Source organism: Mandrillus leucophaeus, unplaced genomic scaffold (assembly GCF_000951045.1).
Source record: "Mandrillus leucophaeus isolate KB7577 unplaced genomic scaffold, Mleu.le_1.0 Scaffold146, whole genome shotgun sequence".
NCBI classification, from domain to species: Eukaryota; Metazoa; Chordata; class Mammalia; order Primates; family Cercopithecidae; genus Mandrillus; species Mandrillus leucophaeus.
The window spans coordinates 290,229-315,511 of record NW_012101432.1 but is presented as its reverse complement, the minus strand read 5'-3'; the positions used below and the strand labels follow the sequence as shown (position 1 = coordinate 315,511).

General features: G+C 39.0%; 2 protein-coding genes across 2 annotated transcripts in view; one reads left to right on the top strand and one right to left on the bottom strand.

The window, feature by feature from the left end:
• The window catches only part of FAM117B (family with sequence similarity 117, member B), an 82,383-nt gene extending 70,554 nt beyond the window's left edge, over positions 1-11,829 (top strand). Inside the window, exons 5-7 of the mRNA XM_011974472.1 lie at positions 423-648; positions 2,764-2,884; positions 11,194-11,829. Of these exons, the coding sequence (XP_011829862.1) occupies positions 423-648; positions 2,764-2,884; positions 11,194-11,512 (666 nt within the window). The 3' untranslated portion in view covers positions 11,513-11,829. The remainder of the gene's footprint in view (positions 1-422; positions 649-2,763; positions 2,885-11,193) is intronic.
• An 11,024-nt stretch (positions 11,830-22,853) lies between these two features.
• Positions 22,854-25,283, bottom strand: part of ICA1L (islet cell autoantigen 1,69kDa-like) — a 99,306-nt gene continuing 96,876 nt past the window's right edge. The window contains exon 15 of the mRNA XM_011974471.1: positions 22,854-23,543. Within this exon, the coding sequence (XP_011829861.1) occupies positions 23,428-23,543 (116 nt within the window). The 3' untranslated portion in view covers positions 22,854-23,427. The remainder of the gene's footprint in view (positions 23,544-25,283) is intronic.

Here is a 25,283-nt window from a genome sequence, read left to right as displayed (position 1 = left end):
GAAAGTTGACTTGAAAAAATCCTTTCAGGGTGTGGCATCAGTGTCCCTGGTTCACATGATGAATAACCTTTTTTCCTCTAATGCAGACCTAGTGTTACACCTAGATTTCATGGCCCTCATTTATAATTTTTAAAATAACCCTTAGCACACAATAAGTGATGCAGTGTAATTCATTTATTCAACAAGCATTGGCCACCTGCTGTATGCCGGGCCTTGGGAATACAGAGTCTTTACCAAAGACTCGGTGGGGGAGTCAGATTAGACAGGGATGTCACTAACATGCAACATGAAATCCTAATAAGTAGAAAGGGATTTCTGATTTGTGAGTCTCTGGCACTATATGTGAAGGTTGACATTGGGTGCATTGCTGGTGATCTGAAATTAATGATAAATATACATATGTTTTAAAAATTTTGTAACAGCCGCAAGATATTCCAGATGGCCATCGTGCTCCACCCCCCCTTGTACAGAGAAGTAGCAGCACACGCAGCATCGACACACAGACCCCTGGTGGGGCAGACAGGGGGAGCAACAACAGCAGCCGTTCCCAGTCCGTGTCCCCAACATCGTTCCTCACCATTTCCAATGAAGGTAGTGAGGAGAGTCCTTGCTCAGCTGATGACCTGCTTGTTGATCCCAGAGATAAAGGTACAGTGCTGGAGGAATGTGCTATCAGACGATAATGGAATACCTCCTGTTGTATCATTCATTCTATTCATTTTCTAGGAGAACCACCCACTCGAGGCTACTCAGTTAATGTGTTCAAAGCATAGGTTTTAAATTTGGAGTATAAACAGGTTTGACCGTCATGCTCAGTTGATGGTCTGGTTGGGCAAGTTTATGGGCTTTTGTTAGTTTGTATGTCTTTTTTTGTACTTGTTAATACAACTTCCTTATTGGTGAGAAACATTCTTATTGGAATAAATGAGATGAGCACTTGCTCTGAAAAGCACTTTGGTCTCTGTTACCTGATAGTCATGATTTTATTACCTTAATGCTTTTTAAATCAATACAAAACCTTCAAGTTAGTGTTTTTTAGGATGTGTATTTGTGACATTTTTAACAAGGATTAAATAGATTTATATCAGTGCAGGATGAGTGTTCAAAGCAAGCCTGATGTAAAACGTTGAAGAGTATTTTTAAAAATAACCTTAAAATACCTTAGAAATAACCTGGAAATAGAAGCAGTTTGAATGTTAATTACAAATATTCTTGCCTTTTAAAACAAATATTAGCCTTGCATTTATGTAAGGACAGTATTTTCTTAGCCTAATTCTGGTTACGTTGTGTGCTTGAAAGCAATGATAATGACATTTATATATATGTGTGTGTGTGTGTATATATATATATATTTTTTTTTTTTTTTGAGACAGAGTCTCGCTCTGTCGCCCAGGCTGGAGTGCAGTGGCATGATCTTGGCTCACTGCAAGCTCCGCCTCCTGGGTTCACACCATTCTCCTGCCTCAACCTCCCGAGTACCTGGGCCTACGGGTGTCTGCTACTACGCCCGGATAATTTTTTGTATTTTTAGTAGAGATGGGGTTTCACCGTGTTAGCCATGATGGTCTTGATCTCCTGACCTCGTGATCCTCGGCCTCCCAGAGTGCTGGGATTACAGGCCTGAGCCACCGCGACCGGCCTGTTTATAAGTTCTAAAGCTCAGTTCAGTAGTCATTTATTTCGAACCTCCTCCATACAGTGTGTTGAATGTCCTAAAGTGCTCTGCTGTTAGGACTTGCTGATGCTACTCATCACCTAAGTCATTCAAACTGTAACAAGTGCAGAAGACAGAAGATGCACTGAAGAAGTTACTTTAAACTGTGGAAAGTTGTAAACTGTTGTTGTTCGGACTTTTCTTGCTAGCTTCTGGGTCTGATAAAACATGGGTCAGATAAAATCTGTCCCTTGATTTCCCGTATTTTCTACTTCTACATCAATAACATGTAGAAAGTCTGTAAATAAACTCAATAAATGTGTCCTGATCCATTTGATTTTAGTAGCTGGTTGGCCTCTGTGAATTTCTTTTGTAGGAAAACTGGGCTGTAGTGCTGCTGCCAGCAAGGAGTTTGTAGCTTAGCTGGTACAGACTGAAAATTTAGAACAGACATTTAACATATTAAAATTTTTAAGTTAATATAAATTGAGGATATCAGCACTCAATAATATCAGAGTAAAGAAATGTTCCTCCTGTTAGGGTTAATTTAGAAAGACTTCAAAAAAACTTGAGTCAGAGCCAGACTTTGAAGGACCTTTTGGAAAATAAACAGAACTTACCCCTTTTAGGTAAGGGGAAATTCATAGGCCAAAAAAAATGTTTGGCATCCGGTGGCTCTGACTACCTGGAGCAAAGATTGTAACCAGAGGACAGAGAAATTGAACTGAGAAATGCTGAGGCGCAGCCCAAGAATTAATCATCAGCAACCAGTGAAGAACCATTTCAGATATTTGTACTGGGAAAAATGGAAGTAGTGTTTGAGTGCATTTGTTTTGTATAGAGTAGAAATAAGGCAGCCAGCCAGGTCAGTGTTCACTACTGAGGGTTATGTGATACAGGCCTAGGCTATGGTAACTGTAAGTGGAAGTGAAATAAATATTTTATTTGTATATGCACTTATTTAACAAACATTATCTCCTTGATGAAGAAAGCACTGTTCCTGCCCTCAAGTAGTTCACGGTGGGCTAGTCCAAGAACAATTAAATGTAGTATGACTGTATATTTATGTAGTTGTATTTTTTAGTAATCTAATGTGTCATTTCTTGCAGAGAATGGGAACAATTCTCCTTTGCCCAAATATGCAACCTCACCAAAACCTAACAACAGTTATATGTTCAAAAGGGAACCTCCTGAGGGCTGTGAAAGGGTCAAAGTCTTTGAGGAATGCTCGTAAGTATCCCTTCCACCACCCCGCAAAAAAAACTATTATGACCTTTTTTTTTGAGATAGGATCTCACTCTGTCACCTAGGCTGGACTGCACTAATGCAGTCACAGGTCACACTGCAACCTCTACCTCCTAGGCTCCACTGATCTTCCCGCCTCAACCTCCCAAGTAGCTGGGAATACAGATGCACGCCACTAGCCTGGCTAATTGTGTTTTTGTTTTTTTTGTTTTTTTTTTTTTTTTTGAGATGGAGTCTCACTCTGACGCCCAGGCTGGAGTACAGTGCCACAATCTCGGCTCACTGCAATCTCTGCTTCCTGGGTTCACGCCATTCTCCTGCCGCAGCTTCCCAAGTAGCTGGAACCACAGGCACCCACAACCACGCCTGGCTAATTTTTTATATTTTTAGTAGAGGCGAGGTTTCACCGCATTGGCCAGGATGGTCTCGATCTCCTGACCCTGTGATCTGCCCGCCTCGGCCTACCAAAGTGTTGGGATTACAAGTGTGAGCCACTGCACCTGGCCTAGCCTGGCTAATTTTTTAAAGTTTGGAGAGACAGGGTCTCACTGTGTTGTCCAGGCTGGTCCCAAACTCCTGGGCACAAGCAATCCTCCTCCCTCAGCCTCCTGAAGTGCTGGGATTACAGGCATGGGCCACTGTGCCCAGCCTATTATCAGCATTTTTAAGTAAGCTGAAAGAATAGTATAGTGATCACTCATATATCTACAACCCAGATCAGATAATAGCTAACATTTTGCAGTATTTACTAAAAGTTACCACAGTACTGCTGTGTAGCCACAGTATGATTATCACACCTTAGAATATTGACAGTAATGCTTAATATCAGCTAATACCCATTTGTTATTCAAATTTCCTTAGTTGTCTGCAAAACGTCTTCTGTGGTTGTCATTTGTGACATGTATCCAGTCATGTTTACATGTTGAATTTAGCAGTATATTTATTCCAGATAGACCATGAATCTCACCTAGTGTGGTTCCATTCTTTCAAGGAGGCCAGTCTGGGCAACATAGCAAGATCCATTCTCATAAATACATTTAAAATACACATACACACCCCTACCTCACTGTGAGGAAGATAATCTAAGCAGGATTTTTTTTTTTTTTTTGAGAAAGAGTCTCACTCCGTCGCCCAGCCTGGAGTGCAGTGGCGCAATCTCGTCTCACTGCAAGCTCCACCTCCCTGGTTCACTCCATTCTCCTGCCTCAGCCTCCTGAGTGGCTGGGACTACAGGTGCCCGCCACCACGCCCGGCTAATTTTTTGCATTTTTAGTAGAGACGGGGTTTCACTGTGTTAGCCAGGATGGTCTCGATCACCTGACCTCGTGATCCACCCACCTTGGCCTCCCAAAGGGTGGGGATTACAGGCATGAGCCACCGCGCCCGGCCTAAGAAGGATTTTAAACTAACAGTAGTATCTAGTGCCCTTGGTATGTGATCTCCTATATTCACATACTTCTTTTGGCTGGTACTCTAGTCAGCCACTCCTATTTTAAACTCATAGGTCGCCCAGAAAGTATACAGCCTGTGACTCCTTGCTTTATAAGTGATGACTAAGGATGTGAGGTTTGTGTGAGATTGAGCAAATTAGCTGAAGAATGTTATTTGGAGATACGATGACAGTGTTTAGCCCTCGCCGTCTAATTTCACTGTGGTTGCCAAGTCTGAAAGCCACCCTTTTTGGCTTTTTCTTACTGCGAATCCTGAAATACAACGTGGAGATTGTCCAGCCTTTTGCAGTTCACACAGTTTGTCATCGTCTTTTATCATGAACATCTTGGAGTGATTTGAAATACAGCATTCTAGGCCGGGCGTGGTGGCTCCTGCCTGTAATCCCAGCACTTTGGGAGACCAAGGTGGGTGGATCACTGAGGTCAGGAGTTCGAGACCAGCCTGGCCAACATGGTGAAACACCATCTCTATTAAAAATACAAAAATTAGCTGGGCGCAGTGGCGCACGCCTGTAATAATCCCAGCTACTCGGGAGGCTGAGGCAGGAAAATTGCTTGAACCTGGGAGGTGGAGATTGCACTGAGCCAAGATCGTGCCATAGCACTCCAGCCTGGATGACAGAGGGAGACTGTCTCAAACCAAAAAAAAAAAAAAAAAAGGCATTCTTTTGTTTCTCTTATGTGCTTTCTTGTCAGTGCTTCCTTTAACCTGAATTCTGAATAATGTAACCACACAAAGAGCATTGGTTTTGAATCCCTTTAACTTCTCTAGTAGGAAACACCAGTCTCCTATCTGCTTCTGTGACTGTAATTGAAAACTCTTGTTTTAGCAACTGCTTATTTTAGGTTTTTTCACCATATTAGCCTATAAGTTTTAAGTGGTACTAGCTGAGAGTTTAAGCCAGTTTTATAGCAGATTTGTTCCATGAACTCCCTGCATTATAATCACCTGGGGAGTTAGTAGAAACTGTAGATTACAAGACCCTACCCCAGACTTAATGTATGGGTAAATATGGACGTAGGACATGACCTCTGCATCTTTATCAAGTAGCTCAGATGATTTTTCTGCCCGATATGAAAATACTGGCTTATACTTTTTCATGAGTATTCTTAAGAAATTAGGTCATTGTTTTCACTGGTGTGGAAATCATGTTCCACTCCTTTGTGGCCTGTATAGTTTCCATTGAGAAGTCTGTTGCCAGACAAATTGGAGCTCCTTTATATGTTATTTGCTTCTTTCCTCTTGCTGCTTTTAGGATCTTCTCTTTGTCCTTGACTTTGAATGTTTGATTATTTTATGTCTTGGGGTAGTTGTTTTTGGGTCAAAGCTGTTTGGTGTTCCCTGACCTTCCTGTACCTGGGTATTTATATCTTTCTCAGGTTTTGGAAAGTTTTCTGTTATTACTTCTGAGAATAAGCTTTCAAGACCCTTTGCTATCATTTGACTCCCTCTTGAAAAACAATAATTCCTAGATTTGGTCTTTTGAGGTAGTTTTCTGTATCTTGTAGATGGTCTTTGTTCCTTTTCATTCTTTTCCCTTTTTTCTCCTCTGACTGTATATTTCCAAATAGCCTGTCTTCAAGCTCACCAATTCTTTCCTGTTTGATTCATCTGTTTAGATCCTCTAATGAATTTTTTAGTTCTGCAGATGTATTTCTCAGTTCTAAGATTTGTTTGATTTTTAAAAATTATTTCAATCTCTTTGTTAAATTTATTTGATAAATTTCTGAATTGTTTTTCTGTGTTATCTTGGAGATCACTGAGTTTTCTTAAAACTGCTATTTTGAATTATTGGTTAGCAAATTCACATATTGGTGTCTCATTAGCATCAGTCACTGGTTCTTTGCTTTGTCCATTTAAGGAGGTCATGGTTCCCTGTTTATTCTTGTGGATTTAAGTTTGTCTTTGTATTGAAGGATTATTTATTCTAGTTTTCTCTGTCTGGCTTGTTTTGGTTTTTGTTACATATATTTGCTTACAGATTCTTCACTGCTAGATCGCTGCCTCCTTTTTGGCTCTGGGTGGCGCCTTAAACAGAGGTCCACATGAGTCTAGTAAACAACCTAAAGGCTGCTGCTCCTGAAGCAGGGAGGTCCCAATGCTCTCAGCAGCCTGGGAAAGCTAGGTCGGAGTTCCTGCCGAAGGAACCTGTGTGCTGCTGCCGAACCACTGTGATGTGGCATCTCCTTTCACCGAATTCCACAGCAGAGTTTCCAGGGCTGGGGATGGCATTTCTGCCTCCCGTCTTTGTCTTCGCCTTTCCTCGGGGATATTTTTCCTTTCATGTATTTACCATGTTTCCCATGGGTTAAGACAATGTCTTGTCAGGGAACCCAGGATTGTGGGGAAGCTGGTTGTCTACCCCAGTCTCACTTTTTCTGGTGTAGAAATCATGAATTGTGCTGGGCAGAATGAGGGTAGGGTTGTCACACATGTGGAAATCTGATTCTCAGTTTTTTCACTTCTCTGTGGCCCCAGGAACTGTCTCTTCATGTTTGAGTTCTTGGATATTGCTAGTAATAATCTCAGTAATACATGTTTGTTTTTGGTTTTCTGTGGCAGGGAGTGGAACCATGTGCTTCTTTACCACTATTTTGGAACTGGAAAGCAGAAATGGGCTTATTCTATTAGGTAAAAATCTGTTGGCCCAAATGTACTTTTTTGGAGTTGTGCCTGCCCCCCTCCACCGCCAACCCTGCTGAGACAGGTTCTCTGTCACCCAGGCTGGAGTGCAGTGTTGCAGTCAACAGCCCACTGCAGCCTCAACCTCCCCGGGCCCAGGCAATCCTCTCACCTCAGCCTCCCAATTAGCTGAGACTACAGGCATCCGCCACCACATCCAGCTAGGTTTTCTAGAGATGGGGTTTTGGCATGTGCCCAGGCTGGTCTTGAACTCCTGGGCTCAAGTGATCCACCTTCCTTGACCTCCTAAAGTGCTGGGATTATAGGCATGAGCCACTGTGTCTGGCCTGAGTTGAGCTCTTAGATTTACTCATTGGCCCTTAGGATTTGCCCAAGTGCTAAATGTAGAGATTTGGTTGCTTGACTCCAAAACATTTTGATTGTTTTTAAGAAATGACTTTAAATATTTGTTGGGTTGGTGGCATGAGCCACCGCGCCCAGTCATATTACATGTTTTATGGCACATTGATCTGTTAGTAGAAGGTAAACCTATTTTTTTTTAAATGTAATGTTTATTATACATTTTACTGGTAGAAAGACTGTGTAACACAAATACACTATTAATATTTTAATTATGTTCCAAAGACAAATTAGCAGTAGTAACTAAGAGTGGATATCTAAGAAGTAATTTTAACTTTTTGTCAATAGAAGTTACTCAAAGTCTTTTTAAAAAATTAGTCTCTTTTTGTCCTAGATATGTCAAAATTAGAGCAATAACCACTGTGCACACTACCATTAAAGCAAAAGTGGATTGCTGGTCCCGATATAATATTTCAGCTTTAGGCATTCTTTTAAGAATACTTTTCTCAGTAAGTCTTACTTTTGCTTTAAAGTACTAACTCTGACCTGAACTGGGGGGTCAGGATGGGGTAAGGAGTGATCTCTGATTTCTAGAAATGTATCTGTTTACCTGAAAGAAAATAGGTGGTTGGATTTGGGCCCAAAAAGGACAAAACCAGATTTTGTACTTCTGTCTCTATAATCTTTTTGATAACAGCACATACCGTAGCCATGTCATCTGTACTTAGTCCTTTTTAATGAAGTTGAATATACTCTTTCCTGATCCCAGCCAATGAAGTCCTTAGATTCTTACACATTATGGCTTCTTTGCAATATAGAGGCATTTTTTAGTTATATCTACTTTGAGACACAAGCCTTTTGGAATAACTGCTTAAGAAAAAGTAAAAATGTATAAATAGCTTGAGATTTTATTTTCTTTCTGTGTATGGTTTGTAAGTTGAAGAATGCTTTGAAGTAACGTTAGTATTTGCAGCTTCAACTAGCATACGTGTAGGTCACATATCCTGTGGTGGGTCATGTTTTTCTTGGATAATGCACTCTTAGAAGCCGCAGAGGTTAGGAAAGTGATTCTTCTTGGTGGGTTGGGGTAATGACAGGAAGAAGGCACAAGGAGAGTTTTTTTGGTGCTTTATGTTATATTGGTGTTAATGTTCTGTTTCCTGATCTGATCAGTTAGACAAATTATTACTGTTTACATTATTTTGTGTGAGGTATATCGTAAGTCTGTTTTCATGAAATCTGCAAGGAAGTTAAATGGTTTTTTAGATTCCTGTCATTAAAAAAACAATTCCAGATCAAAAACTTTATCTAAATCAGGAAGCTTATACTTCAGAAATGTCAAGTTTCATCCCAGAGACCTATTAGCAGCCACAAGTCTTAAGTTTTTTTTTTTTTTTTTTTTTATGAGACAGAGTCTCTCTCTGTTGCCCAGGCTGGAGTGCGGTGGTGCGATCTCTGCTCCCTGCAAGCTCCGCCTCCTGGGTTCACACCATTCTCCTGCCTCAGCCTCCCGAGTAGCTGGGACTACAGGCGCCCGTCACCTCGCCCGGCTAGTTTTTTATATTTTTAGTAGAGACGGGGTTTCACTGTGTTAGCCAGGATGGTCTCGATCTCCTGACCTCATTATCTTCCCACCTTGACCTCCCAAGGTGCTGGGATTACAGGCATGAGCCACCGTGCCTGGCCATCTTAAGTCATTTTTAAGAAGATAACCTCAAACAAATAAGTTAATGAAAATTTTTAGGCCTCATTTGGATGGAAGTGTTAAAATCAACTTGCCTTTTCATTTTCTACAAGAAATTTTTCATTTTACAAGAATGAAAGTTAACTTTGGTAATTCTGTCCTCAAAGGAAAATTTAGGCATTATTTCATTATGGAAACATAACCTCACCTTGCTCACGTTCAGTGTATTGAAAATCATGCTCTCAGACAGTAAAAATAGAAGGGTGTGTGTTGTTCCTATCAGTAATATACCCAGATATACTTGTGGCACTAAAAGTACTCAACTGTTCAGCAAAGAATAGTGCCCAAGTTGAACATAACTTACATGATGTATTTTTCTTTGTTCTGAATTGTTATGTTTGCCAAAGCTCTCCATAGTGTTCACTGTTAATAAAATCTGCCCACCTAATCATTGTCTACTTGGAACACACATCTTTTTGGTGTCCACTCCCCATCTGCTGTTTACTCATTCTTCAAAACCCAGCTCGGGGGGTTGCTACCAAACCCTCCCTCTTCCTACAGGCCACAGGTTATCCACCCCCTTGTGCTACTTCTAAACTTTTTAATAAACCTTTGTTATCATGCCTGTTAGATTCTCTTGTGGAGGTCTTAACCTCTTCTGTGCTGTGGACAACTTTGGTAGTCTGTCTGGTAAAGCTTGTGGATCCCTTCTCTGAATAATGTTTTAAATGCATCATATACCCAAGATTATAAAGGAAGCTAGTTATGTTGAAACACAGCTCTGTCCCCATCACTCCTCACTCCACAAGAACTATAAATTTAGTCCATCTCCTCCTTGTGGATTGTTTCAACTTTGTATCCTCAGAATTTAGTGCACACTTGCATTTTTATTGAAGATTTAGATTTTTTTTTTTTGTTTTTGTTTTTGTTTTTGTTTTTGTTTTTTTGAGACAGGGTCTTGCTCTGCTGCCCAGGCTGTAGTGCAGTGGCCCAATTATGGCTCACTACAACCTCCACCTCCCAGGGTCAAGCTATCCTCCCATCTCAGCCTCCCAAGTAGCTGGGGCTACAGGTGCATGCCACCACACTATTGTTTTTAAAGGTTTTTATAAAGACGAGGTCTCACTATGTTGCCCAGGCTGGTCTGGAACTCCTGGGTTCAAGTAAGCCTCCCCGCTCAGACTCCCAAAGTTGTAGAATTAGTGAACCAACACGGCTGACTGATTTAGATTTTTAATGTCATTGGAAGAGATGAGAATCAACCTAAGTCTTGATTTATTTAGGTTCTCCCACCTTAGTTTTTTGGCATTTCCGTGTTACTTTAACAATGTAGTTTTTTTATACTTTTAATTTTCATGAAATACCATTAATACCAATATCTTTTTCAACAATTTGGGTTTTCAGGAGGACCTAGGAAAAGGGAAGAATTTGGCTTTAATAAAAAACTTTCAAAGCAAAGGAGTTTTTATTTTGATTTCACATTTATATTATATTGCTCAGAAAACACTTTAATAATTAAACTTTCAAAGCAAAGGAGTTTTTATTTTGATTTCACATTTACATTATATTGCTCAGAAAACTATCATGGTTAATTCAAAGAATTGTTTCCATCAAAGAGATTTTTACAAGCACTTGAAGAGAAAAGCCATGCCTGCCATAGTTTTAGTCATGCAATGGTGGAACTTAGCAAAAGATGGACATTGTATATCTTTGATTTCCTTACTGCCTCCTTCCAGTATACTGTAGACCTTGGGAAAAATCATGGCCGTGGAATATACCATACATAAAGGCATACATGTCTTTAAACATCTAGATTTTCTTTTGCTATAGGAAATGCATTATTCCCTTGACTGTCTTAGCTCTTCATTACATGCAGTGCTCATGGGGCTGAGCCGCCTGCATGGTAACGGGGCTATCGAGGGAACTGAAAGCAGCATTGATGATGGGGACTTCTTGCATTCTAAGATACATATGTTGAATCCTGTGTCAGATAGCACTTTGGTCCTTGGTGTTTGAAGCTTTTGACAGAGCTTGAGTTTTAAATTCCTTTTCTGTGCTGTAAGTTAACTGTTTTTTAAAAATAAAAGAGCTTGTTTCCAAGTTGTTTTTTTTTTTTTTTTTTTTTTTTTTAAAGTTCTGTGACTTAAAAGCATTGGGTTGTCTGTTCTGTGTCTAGGCCAAAACAGCTTCATGAAATCCCAGCCTTTTATTGTCCTGACAAAAACAAGGTGAATTTCATTCCTAAAAGTGGATCTGCTTTCTGCCTCGTCAGCATCCTCAAGCCACTCCTTCCCACCCCAGATCTTACACTCAAGGGCTCTGGCCACAGCCTGACAGTCACCACTGGCATGGCAACCACTCTGCTGCAGCCTATTGCTGTGGCCTCCCTGTCTACAAACACAGAGCAAGACCGAGTCTCTCGAGGAACAAGTACAGTCATGCCATCAGCTTCTCTACTCCCACCACCAGAACCAATTGAGGAAGCTGAAGGATAGGTCACAGTGCAAAGTGGCTGTTGTTCTGGGAAATTGGAAACCTCCTCAGATCACTGGACTCTGATGGCATCGTGCACTTCTGGCCAGCTGTGGTTTGCTCCAGCTCTCCAGTGACATGTGACGGTGAGGCTTCTGGAAGAAAGGATCCCCCATGATGGCTCTGCCTGACTTGTGAACGCCAACCCTCAGTGCTTAGCCTGGTTTTTATCAAAGCACTGATTGCAACAAGAAAGGTCTCATTCTTTACCTTTGGAGAGACAGTATCACGTTTTTGTTTTCGAATTAGACTTCTTTAAAACACACACACACACACACACCCCTGATCCTTGCCAACATGATTCCTAAAGGGAGATGTGACTGATGCTGCAAGAACCATCTTTTCTATGAAAATGACTATTTTATAATATACCAATGTTACATTTTCTGAAACGTAGCAAACAGGATGTTCAAAAGTTTCTTTGGTGGCCTCTGTTTCTTGTTCCCTTTCTAGATGTGTGCTTTTCTCAGCTGTTTTCAGCTTTGGGACCAAAGGGATTGTTGACGTTTTCCCAGCAATCTTAATCTCATGACTATGTTCTTCTCCCAAACAAGGATTGATAGGTAAATGCATTGAACAAGTATATATAAAAAGAGATAAAAAGCAATATTCGTACATTATGTGATTTATGTTTTTTGATGTCAAAAGTTTGTGCTTTGGGTGAAATATTTGTATAACTGCTGTTTCTTCACTACTCCTGTACACATTTCACCATGTGGTCAGAAAAATTGTAGTCCGAAGACAAGTGCTTTAATATGTTTTCACCCATATTGGAACTTGATTTAAAAGTCAGTGAGCCGAAAGGAAACTATCCAGTGTTGATTGATAGCTAAGAGTAAGGAGCCCCTTTGGTTTTCTGTGATATATATATAATATCACACGCTCTCCTTTCTTCACCACAGGTGTCATTCTACCTTTAATCATCACTGTATCATAGCCCCAAAGAGATCCTGAAATGGCTGTGCATGGATTTCCTCCTTTGCCCTTGTGATGTTGTTGTCTTGTGGATTTGGTCGGGCTAGTAGTTTGCCAGGAGTGTAATCCGGTGGATAGTGATCCGAACTGTAGCCGCAGAATCCTGTGACTGACATTTTCTTTGTGGTGGTGGTTGGCCCTGAGATTTGTTGCCTACAGATTTTGCTAATTTACCCCCTAACAATCCACATAGTGGGGAAAATAGACAAGAACTTGAGTATGAATGGTAAGCGCCTTTGAAAACTCCATACAGTTTTTGATTTGGACTCATCCTAATATAAATCACTACCAGTATCACATGGTATCAGTATTTGATTTCTGGATATATGGTAGTGAGATTAAGGAGCAGCTTTTTTTTTTTTTTTTTTTTTTTTTTTGGGTTGGGTTTCACTTTTGTTGCCCAGGCTGGAGTGCAATGGCGCGATCTCGGTTCACTGCAATCTCTGTCTCCTGGGTTCAAGCGATTCTCTTGCCTTAGCCTCCCAAGTAGCTGGGATTACAGGCATGTGCCACCACACCCAGCTAATTTTGTATTTTTAGTAGAGATGGAGTTTCACCATGTTGGTCAGGCTGGTCTCGAACTCCCGGCCTCAGGTGATCTGCTCGTCTCGGCCTCCCAAAGTGTTGGGATTACAGGTGTGAGCCACTGCACTGGCCAGGAACAGCTCTTTTTAAAAGTGAGTTTCAGTAAACAGTACTGAATAAAAGCATCCTTTTCATATCTTCATATACTACTTTATAATGCAATAATTTACTGTTCCTATACATATTATAGGCAGAAAAAGTTTTTAAATCCTTATAAAAAGGATACAGTTTAGAAGGTTAATATGTCAGCTTACCCAGACATATTCTATCAAGGAAAACCTAGTGGTAGCAATAAATCTTCGGAAAGGACTTCTTATACTCATGTACCTTTAAAACATCTAAGTAATTTAAAATAAGCCCTGTTGAGTTTAAAATCGAGATGTATTGAGGTAAATCAGATAAATTCAAACATTTGAATAAATCTGTCAAGTTTTAGATGGTAGGATTGATGAACTTTGGTAGTTTCTCAATCCAAAACTAATTTATTTGGAACTAGTATGTTATGGCTTCTCAGTCATTAAAAGCTCAGTTATTTGGGGTCCACACTTTCTCACTGAGACCCTTGATATTTTGCCTTCTTTGTTATGCATTATAACTTGACTGTATCACCAGTGAGTATCTGCTGTATCAGAAGTTCAGAAGAAAAGGTACAACTGAAATCAGAATGGGGGTAGAGGAAGTTAAAAACAATTTATTTAAAAAGAAACCTTGGTTTTTTGATGACTTGAATTCTGTTAAATCTGTGTTCCTGGCCTTGCACTTCTGTTCCTCTTCCATCTCCATCCTTGCTAGTCACAATGGCATTTTAGAACTAGAATGCCACGCTGTAGAGGTTTTCTCTTTTGCTCTGTTGTGCATATTTGTCTAATTCATATCTTTCTGTGGAGTTTCATATATCCTTAATCTAAAGTAACTTAAAATTGGAATGGAAGAACAAGTTTCACAATTATTTACAGTCTTATAAATAGAACTTCTAGTCTAATGTTTGGTTGTAAGGAGAATGTGAATTTGCAGGTAAATGAACTGTATGGCAACCAGACAGATCCCTGGGGTTTGGGAGAAATAGAGCTTGAGATTTGAAAAAAAGGTACAAGGTACAAAACAACTCTAACTGCCAGTGCCAAAGGGCTAATTTTTAAGCATGTAAGCTTTATCACAGTCTTGAAAAAACATTAACCATAGGTTTATTCAGCTGTTTTATTTAACCCTTAGTTCCCTGGTGGTTGATTTTTTTTTTTAATGGGTCTTCAGCTTTCCAGTGAAATGTGACACACTCAATAGAATGCATAATGTTGGTTTCTAAAATTACACTCCATAATTATTGTTATTCTGTAGAAAACTGTACAGAAGGTAAATAGAATAGCTTCAATGGGAATATAATTTAAAATTTTTTAATTTTATAAAAATTTACTTCCATTGCATTAAAAGAAATGGGTAGCATGTGTCTTTCAGAGAAAGGAGCTATTTGGTTATTCACTTTGTCAATCTTAGTTTTTTTTTAATCTTTAAACAATTTCTTCTTTGTGATGATAAAAATTATATAAATTTACTGTTTCTGATCATGACTGAGTCTATTACTTGTCATGGCTTTTGTAAGCAACTGTGTTTTAAAAATACCGGTTTTGCCTCTTTGGTTACACGTGGTGAGCATGGATGTCAAGATTATTTTTCAACTAGATTATTCAATTTGTTTTATATTTCTTATACTTCATACTTATGACCACAGTCCAAATCAGTCTTTTAGAAGGTGCTCTTGCTAACTGTGGAATATTTCATAACATGAAAGTCCTTTTTCTCCACTTTCAGTGGTTGGCTTTCACTGAAAGAAAGTGTAAAAAAAGGCAGAATTTATAGCTTTCACTATGTCCACGACTAGGACTGGGTTATAAAGATTTTCTTTTGTGAAGGAAAATAAAAGAAAATTTGCCAGTACTGCATTGACTTTACTATTGTAAACTTAAGATTTATTCCTTAGTGCTTGGAATTTTGATGTCTCAAAACCAGATGAGTGGAAGTGCTGAATTTGCAAAATAAAGCTAAGAATGCTTAACTCCGCACTTTAAGGTTTAAGTTATACTCTGACCAAATTGATCAGCAGAGCAGCCCTGAACAGCATTTTGTTTATACAGTCTTGTTGAAGAATAGAATTTTTTTAACCCTCCATTTTTTGTCTCTGTGGAAGCTGTGTAACTCTTTCTAAAACACGATTTAAAACATTTTGTTAGTCTAACAATTCTTTCAAAAAACAGCATTTCCAATGGTAATCGGTATTGTTACGCTGTACTTATGTATTCCCTGTACCTGAACACTTGTTGCTGCCTCACAAGAAAATAGAACTTTTTTGTTAAAAATAAAGTCTGTTCTTCTTGAGTTTTTTTCTGTGAATTTTTATGAATATTGTCCAAATTCAATTACATTTCTTTTTGGACTGGTTATTTAGCTTTTAAGTGGTACATTGTTTTTCTCAAACTAATAGAAAAATGTGTTTGTGTTCAGCAGCAGGTTCCTTGCTACCCCTCACTTGCCCTAGAACTGAAGGTACCTGCTCTTTGGGGTAAGTGCTAGGCACACATTGACATCTAAGCAGCACAGAGAGATACCCATGTGTGAGGAATTCACTGCTTCACAGTTTTGTTAGAGGTAACTTAGCTGGGGCAGTTACCTAAATTCAATATAAAGTACATAAAGAGGAGTTTTTTTGTTTTGTTAATTCTTGGTAATTCAGCCATATTCTTTCTTTGTGACAGTGTCTTATATATGCAAGACAGTCGTTCAGTTTCAGGGGACAGTTGTTGAGTTTTGGGGGTTTTGTCTGTATCCACACAACAGAGCTGGTCAGAAGGCTACATTGTAATAACTTAGAAAGTAGGGACACATTTTAAGTGACATACGTCACAGTAATTTTGCCACCATGCCTGGCTAATTTTTATATAAATTTATTTTATTTATTTATTTTCATAGAGACAAGGTCTTGTCACATTGCCTAGGCGGGTCTCAAACTCCTGACCTCAAGTGATCCTCCCATCTCTGCCTCCCAAAGTGCTGGGCTCAAGGGATCCTGCCGCCTCTGCCTCCCAAGTGGTTGGGACCACAGGTATGTGCCACCATGCCTGACTAATTTTTATATAAAATTATTTAATTTTTTTTTTCATAGAGACAAGGTCTTGCCACATTGCTTAGGCTGGTCTCGAACTCCTGGCCTCAAGTGATCCACCTCTGTCTCCCAAAGTGCTGGGATTATAGGTGTGAGCCATTGTGCCTAACCTGTTAACATTTTGGAAATATTATTTCTGAGCAAAAAAGTTAACCAGAGTTTGAGGATAGCTAATATATTTACACAGTAATTTAACATAGTATCAAATGCAAAGAGAATTCTAAAATTGGCACGTAAAGTTTTCTCCCTTTCTTTCTCAGTGTTCCCCCACCCCCGCCTTTAAAGAGGTTGAGGAGAGCAAATATGTGAAATACAGTCCTTGTAGTCTCTTCTTCGTAGTGCTTTCCCTGCTAATGTGTAACAGATACTGGTTTTTTTCCTTTGCTAAGATTAGGTGTGCTTTTAAAATATATCTTAGTATGATAATGCCAATAGCCTTTGTAGCTCTTTGATTCAGTGTTTTCCCAACTGTTTGGGTCTTGAAATGAATTAAATGGGTTCAACCAACTTTTAAAACAAGAAACAGAACAGAAAACATAAGTATATTCGTACATAAGGAGAATATTTTTCATGTGTAAAACTTTTGTTAGATGTATATACATATGTATATGTATACATATACAAAGTATAAAAAGTATTTCTTACTGAAGGTTGTATTAAAACAATATGAAGAATATTGCTGTATCTACAGCTTTTAGGTTCGTCTGGTATCTTAATGCAGAAATGAGACTGGAGTCTTCAAGACATTGTTTCTACTTCCCTTTAATACGTAGCTCCAAAATGTCTAGGTTTTATAAAAACAAACCAAAAACCAGAATAATTCTCTTTCATCATTTTGCATCATCCTCAAATTGAGAATTTATCTCCAATATTCTAACTTTGATTTTATGCAGTAGTGTGGATTAGTCCTGCTGAATCATTGTTTTATAGAAGACTGTCTTGGAGGCTCTGATAGTTAAAAACCAGGAGTATAACCATTTGTCTCAATTCTATATCTTAAGTAACTATTTTTTAGATTGTTGGGATAATTGAGAGGAGAAATAGAGAAAGTCCTAGATTTAGGGCCACAATTTGGGTGCTAGTTCTGGCTCTGATACTTAATGTTCATGGGATCTTGGGCCAAGAAGTCACCTTTGTGAACCTGATTTATTTGTGTGATTAAGGAAATGCTGACAGTAGTGCTATCACTTAGAAAATATGAAGACATGAAACTGTAAGCAGACATTATCTGCCTTCATATTGGGTAAGTTTATTCATTCCATGGGGGAGTCAGTGGTTTTTGGTCATGGAAAGTGTTCTCATAAAATTCATTTTAGCCTGTAAAGTTTAAAATTGTCAAAGATAAACTGAAATTGTAATAAAAATTGATAATGCCTATTGATAGCTTACCAAATATCAGACACTTCACATATTACTTTTACCCTAATCTTTATAATAACCCTTTGAAGCTGGGTACTGCTATTTTTACTATCATACAGATAACAAAATTGGAATTAGGTTAACTTTTCCATGGTCACACATCTGGGAAATTTCAGAGACTGGCTTTGAACCAAGTCCGACTCTGGAATTCAGAGTTAATCACAAAGTCTTACTGCTATTTTGCTTGCACCAGTGACACTGATAAAATAAAGATGTTGGAGTCACTGCAGATTATGTGACATTGGGCCACACTGCCTTGTTCTTTGTGATCCTCTTCATTGCTACAGCTGCTGGCAGCGTAGTTCAGAGGGCCAAAAGAATGATCAAGCACATTGGTGACAGACATTCTCAAACTCTTTGGTTTTTAATGTTGCTATAGCTGCAAAAAATAAAAAGAAATATTCTTTAATTTGGGGAGCATATCTTTTAGAGAGGCAAAAACTGTTACAGTCACATTTCTGGTGGATTTTTAAATTCACCTGGCTTTTTTGAGGGAAAGACTTACATAGTTGGGTTTTTTTGTTTTTGTTTTTGTTTTGTTTTGAGACGGAGTTTCGCTCTGTTGCCCAGGCTGGAGTGCGGTAGGTAATCTCGGCTCACTGCAAGCTCCACCTCCTGGGTTCAAGCAATTCTCCTGCCTCAGCCTCCCCAGTAGCTGAGATTACAGGCACCTGCCACCACGCCTGGCTAATTTTTGTATTTTGTATTTTTAGTAGAGACAGGGTTGCAACATGCTGGCCAGGCTGGTCTCGAACTCTCAACCTCAGGTGATCTACCTGCCTCAGCCTCCTGGAGTGCTGGGATTACAGGTGTGAGCCACCGCACTCGGCCTGTAATTGGTTTTTAAATCTCTGTGACTTGGTATGCCCATTTAAGAGAGAGAGGACAGTAAAATCATCTGGATCACAATTCAAATGTGTGCTTGAAGGCACTACAAAAAAAATAACCAAAAATATGTTAGTAGTGGTTATTCCTAGATGGTAGTGCTATGGCTGATTTTTTTCTTCTAGAAGATATTACTTTAAAATGAGAAAAAAGAAACAACTTTTTCTTTCATGTTTTTTTAGGTTATGGTCAGTGAGGTTTAGCCACAAGAGATATCACAGGAGAGACACAGAAAAAAATGTTGTAATACACTCACAGGTCCTAGAGAGACAGTCACTGCATGCTGAGAGGGGGTCACATGGGAGGGGGCTCAGCCAAGCAGGTGGGGAGCGGAGAGGCCTAAGACATGGGCAGGAGCCTTTGGGTCAGGGAGAAGCACACGAGAAAAAGTGAGAACTTCACTGGTGCGTTTAAATGTTACTAGGTCATGGGCAAGGTAGCAAGGGAAACTTCGGGGGGGGGCCGCCCATATCACACTGGGCCAGGTGCTCACAGCCTGTTTGTGGAGATGCTGAGGCAGCAAGAAAACCGGAAGTTTAAAACCTACACTACAAATGTAAAAACATACACTGTAAAATCTCACCCACGACACCAGTCAGAACTTCATCTCCTTTTTGTATTTACTCTTTGGCCAATGAGTGGTTGATTTACACCACTGAGTGAGGAATCATGTCTTGACTTTAAATGCCAAGGATAGTTTGTTTTGAACTCTTAAGTAGTCTTTTAAACAGTACAGAAAAAGATGGAAAATAGTTTATGTTGGTCTTCTGGATGTGACCCATCCTGACCAACCATTTTTCTTCTCATCTTGTCCCGTAGTTTTCTTTGCCATGTTTAAACACTTTACTGTTGCATGAAATGCATTACTTTCAGTTCTACTGAATTCATATTTTAAAAGTTCGTTTTTCCTTCCTAATTTCTATATTCCAAAATTCTGGGACTGCTTCATTGCTTAAGGTAGAGAAATGCAGGGCCCTGCCAATGCTATGGAAGACAAAAATAATTCTGGCTCTGTTCTTTTTATTCTTGTCTTCAATAAGTCAGGTTACATACTATGGCTTATATTTAATTGTTTGTGTCTAGGCTCAGATTTTTGATATTTGATAGTTTTTGTTACTGAAACTATTTACACAAATAACGTACATTATATTATTTCCTATATCTTACATGGTCCCTTTCTATATGATATAAATCAGAAGGAATTCATCTCACAAGGATTTTCTTTTTTTTTGTTGAGACAGGGTCTCACTCTGTAACCCAGGCTGGACTGCATGGCCCGATATCCGCTCACTGCAACCTCCGCCTCCCGGGTTCACGCGATTCTCCTGCCTCAGCCTCCCAAGTAGCTGGGATTACAGGCATCTGCCACCATGCCTGGCTAATTTTTATATTTTTAATAGAGACAGGGTTTCACCATGTTGACTAGGGTGGTCTCAAACTCCTGACTTCAAGTGATCTGCCTGGATTGGCCTCGCAAAGTGCTGGGATTACATAGGCATGAGCCACCGTGCCTGGCCTCACAAGGATATTAATTGCCCTGGTTTTATTTTCATTCTCCCATGTCCATATCAACTCAATGTACTTTCCTAATACTATGATCTTGAGGTAAAACCCAAGTTTTTGAATAGGAAAACGATAATTTTATTAAACACTTCAGGAAACACTTTTGTTTTATGCCATCTTGCAATCTTTATTAAAAGAGGCTCAGAAAAATAGACGGAGCACGTTTAAACTTCCTTCGTTCTAATGCTGTAAGACCTCTACATTTCTAGATGGTCTATACAGATATGCGAAATATTTATAGTTGAAATACAAAACACTTTTTCAATGTGCAAATACTGAAACCTGTTTGTTGAAATACAGTTTGTTTCTAATCCTATCAAGGTTCTACAATTAATGAAGGATTTCAAAAACATACAAAATTACACCAATCTGATCTTATTATGCCCTGATATTCCTGCCTCTCCTAAAAAATGGTTGTAGACACGCTAGGCAAAGTTTAGCTCGTCTTTAGACTTAAACATATTCTTATCCAGTATAAAATAAAGTATAGATATTTCTCCCCATTTAACATAACAAAATACCTATTTTGAGGGTTGGTCTCAGCCTACCATTGGTTAAGGATAATTAATTTACTTCTTATTGAATGGATTATCTAGATCGAGACAAAAAGCAACCAGTCATTCTCTGTTCTGTGCTTTCCCATCCTTTCCCTCCTTTCTTCAGTGTGGTGGTTTTTTATATTAGCAATATTGGTTTAATAGAGCAAAATTTCTTTCTGACCACAAAAACTGCTGAGCTTCAAATAACTAATCTTGAGAAAATACAAATGTGGTTGCCTTCATCTTAATAAAGTTATTGATATGCTCTTCAAAAATAGTGGTTGGACTTGTTGGAAGTTAGAACTGGACTTGCTAAGGAAGTTAATGTTGCTCTGGGTTAAAAGGGAAACATATACTCTGTTGAAAGAAGAAATGTTATAGAAACTAGTAACTGAATAATAACAGTCCCTGGTATGTCTCCATTTCGGGAGAACCTTTGCTTTTGGAAAATTTAGGGTGTTCCTAGTATGGGCTTTGGACTTCTGCTTTGTCTGCTTGTTAAAGTATCTGTATCAGATAACAGGGACTTCCCTGCACACACGTGAGGGAGATAAATATCTCAGAACTAATGCATTAGCAAGGTGACCACTACAAAGAAAAATGGTACAAACTCTCAAGACATAAAGTTAGCTTTTTTTTTTTTTTTGAGACGGAGTCTCGCTCTGTCACCCAGGCTGGAGTGCAGTGGTGCAATCTCGGCTCACTGCAACCTCCGCCTCCTGGGTTCAAGCAATTCTTCTCCCAAGTAGCTGGGATTACAGGCATGCACCACCACACCTGGCTAATTTTTGTAATTTTAGTAGAGACAGGGTTTCACCATGTTGGCTAGGCTGGGTCTCGAACTCATGACCTCAAATGTTCCACCTGCATTGGCCTCCCAAAGTGCTGGGATTACAGGCATGAGCCACCATGCTCGGACAAAGATTTAGCATTTTTTGAGGCACTCAAAAGTTGAGAGCACCAGAGTCACCATGGGTACAGAATTCAGATTGGGATTCATAATCATGATCTTGGTGATTGGAACTTGGCAGAACAATGACGGTATTGCATTCTGAGAAATTTCACTGAGTATAAAGGAAGACTTAAAAAATGCTTCTGAAGAGATAAGTAATGGCTCATTAAAATCTAAAGAAATAGGAGTAATATTGTGAAAAGATTTTATGGAAAGATTTCATACCTTTTTTCTGAGTCAGTGTTTCTAATAAGGTCTTTCCAGCCTATACTGTACTTGGCCATTGTAGTAGTTTTCCGGAGAGCTTGTGGGCAGTTACTATTATAGATGGCTATGGATGGGACGTGGACTGCATTTTACCTACTCTGGTCCAAGGTTTTCTATGAACCATGACAAACATTACAAGCAATCCTCTTCTAAATAAGCCTGTTTAGAATAGAACTAAGAGCACATGGAAACTACTGTGAATAACTTATTCAAAATGTCTTCTTACGGAAATGCAATGGAGTGGATGCAAAACACTTGGGAAATTGCTTCAGAATTAAAGGGTGGGCAAGAAAAAAGGACAGGAAATTGAGTGATTGATGTGCATGTACAGTAGCTATGTTTTTATCAGCTTACACTAACTTCCATTAAATAGCCTTCCTCTCTAATACTTAGGTTCTAAACCCTGTAGGGGTAACAGATTTTGCTTAGTAATCAAATAGAGCCTCAGATGATGTCACCCACAAAAAGAGGGAAGTAGAAAAATGAGACACTCCCTTACTGATCACACAGAGCTTTCTGTATGTCTGCCAGAAAGTATTCTGGGTTAAATTATGTCACAAAATATGGGGTAAGTATGCAAATATATGTAAGGATAAGGTGTTCATAAGTGTCTCCTCATTCAGATAGAAATTTCTAGGTATATCAGGAATACTATTGCCAGTTGCTTAGGGAATATTCTCCCCCTCATTTTATTTTCAGGAATAATATAAATACTGCATAATACCATATCGCAAATGTATGAAAAAGTGGGTCTGAAGACACTTGTACAAGCCTTAAGTATTACTGTGCATTCTGAGGTTTAGGAGATGGGAAGATTTTCTGTTTCTACAGAGAATGGGCTTAGCAAATTAATTATCCTGCTATTTCCCCTTCAAGATTTAATAATGGAATTAGGGAGTGTCCATTATTTTGTATGAATGAAAAAACATTACATTTTAGCCTCCAAATGAAGAAAAACAAGTATCAAGTTTCTCTGTGATTTCATTAAAGCAAACTAAGCTCTCAAATCTTATTCTCTCTCTCTAACCCAAAACAAAGCTGGTCTGGTTCTAATGCTGTTTTCGAAAACAGAAAATCCTCCTTGTTACTATTTTATTTAAAAACTGACCCCAAACCACAATCCAATTTACATGCTATCTTTTTTTATCCACATATAAAATTCTCACAGCCAGCAAGGCAACTTAAAAGGGTTTCCAAAGAAATAAGCTCAACTCCATATTGACAGAATTACTCCTAGCCGTTATTTTGACATAAGTTTCAGTATCTAAATATTGCAGACTCCATAGTTTTCTAATATTTTCCACATAGAAGTTTCTAATATTTTCCACATAGTACCAACAGTTGCAAATCCAAGATATGAAAGATGTACTTAACCTATTCAAATGTGGTCTTTACCATCTGTCTAAAGTTGGCTGACAGGTGTTATATTCACAAACACCATGCTTTTGTGTGTGGGTTACAATATAAACTCCTTTCCACAAAGGAAATGTGTTGCAAAATTGATGTCTCAAGGCCACTGAAGTGACATTATAACTTCAGTCAAGCATTAAGGAGTTCATCATCTGAGTGTCCAATAGCATCTGGGTTTGAAAGTGGATCCAGGTCTGCAAATAGATTGAACCAGGCTGACATGTCTTGATTACCATTGTTGGGGGCTATTAAAAAAGAAAAAAACACATTAAAGAGTTTCAGTTTTGAAATCGTTTTTGTACCACATTTAAGATTTTGAAGTAGGTGCTTCTTTTGAATTAAAAAAAACTTAAGAAAACTGACAATAATCTATCAACTATAATCCCCTTAAGAAGTATTATTATTATTATTATTAATATTGGTAGAGACTAGGGTTTCCCTATGTTGCCCAGGCTGGTCTGGAACTCCCGGGCTCAAGTGATTCTCCCACCTCAGCCTCCGAGAACACTGGTTTTATAGGCATGAACCACTGCTCCTGGTTTAGGATAATTTTGAAAGGCAAATACAGATAACTTCTGCTTTGATGAGGTGCCTATATTTAAATGATTGTATGCTGCTCTGAGAAAGGAATTGAGTTAAAAGTGAAAAGGCAAGCAATACTGTGGTCTTCATAGAACATTTAAGATCACTTATAGAAGACTCTCAGATAAGGTTTAAAAGTAAACTTGTTCATATCAAGTAAGAAATGACATTTGTAAACACTGCTTCAAGTTGATTTATGTTTATTATAAAAGTGGTATTACAAAAATAATAATATAAGGAAAAAAACTTCTTCTACCTACCACATTACCACACCCAACATTGTCCTTTTGGTTTATAGTTGTTAATGTCTTTTCCATGTGCACTGTAAAATTTTTTGATGTATGCATTTTACAGTATGCATTATATCTCAGGTACAACGTCTTGTTCATCAGATCCCTCACATCTCCTTATGGAGACTGGAAAATTTTATTTCTCAAGATTCTACAAGTTGCACTGTGGCAGATATTCGAGTGTACATTTGGGCTGAGGGTTGGGACTAATAAAGAATGCACAGTGGCACAGACAGTGGGTCATCTCAGAAGTCTAGGCCCTTGAAAGCCAAGGAGTTGAGAAGGCAGGGTTGAGACCCAGGGGACAGTCTTAAGAGCTGGACGTGAAACCAGAGTCACAGTGCGGAGGGTGGAAGGCAATCCTCTTTCACATCACGGTAACACTCAGCACAGGACCAGAGGGCTGGGGTTTGGGGTGTGGGGATCCAGAGCCCCAAGGATCAGGGCAGAGTGAAAGGCTTCATTCAGTGTGTCCAGTTCTGTTTCTGAGTACCCTGAAGTAGTCAAAATCTGGCTTTGAGTCCTGGGTGTAACACCTACTAATGAGTAATACTGGGCAAGTCATTTAACCTCGGGCTCTTGTATCCTTATCTGTAAAGTGGTAACCATATGATTCATCATTATATCAGGATACTTGAGAGTAAATAGGGGCACTATTAATCATTATGCCAGAAGAATAGATGTCACTAAGATAATACCTGACCTCCTTCATGCAGCTGTTGAGGAGTCCTGAAAAGTATGTAAATATTGTACAGCATTATGCAAATATAAGACAGTTTTATATTCATCAGTCACAATGGGAAATAAAGGTCTGTCAGTTACATCTTTTATAGAGGCTTTCCTTGTGTGCACTATTACTGCTTCCAGAGATTCTTACAGGATAGCAAGCAGAAAATGAATTCTATACAGAGAGAAAAAGCCCAAATTAAATGTAATTAATTTTCATAAAGTAAATATGCTCATAAACAATATCAGCATCAAGAAGTAGAACGTGACTGGGTATGGTGGCTCACGCCTGTAATTCAAGCACTTTGGGAGGCCGAGGTGCGCAGATCACCTGAGGTCAGGAGTCCAAGACCAGCCTGGCCAACATGGTGAAACCCCGTCTCTACT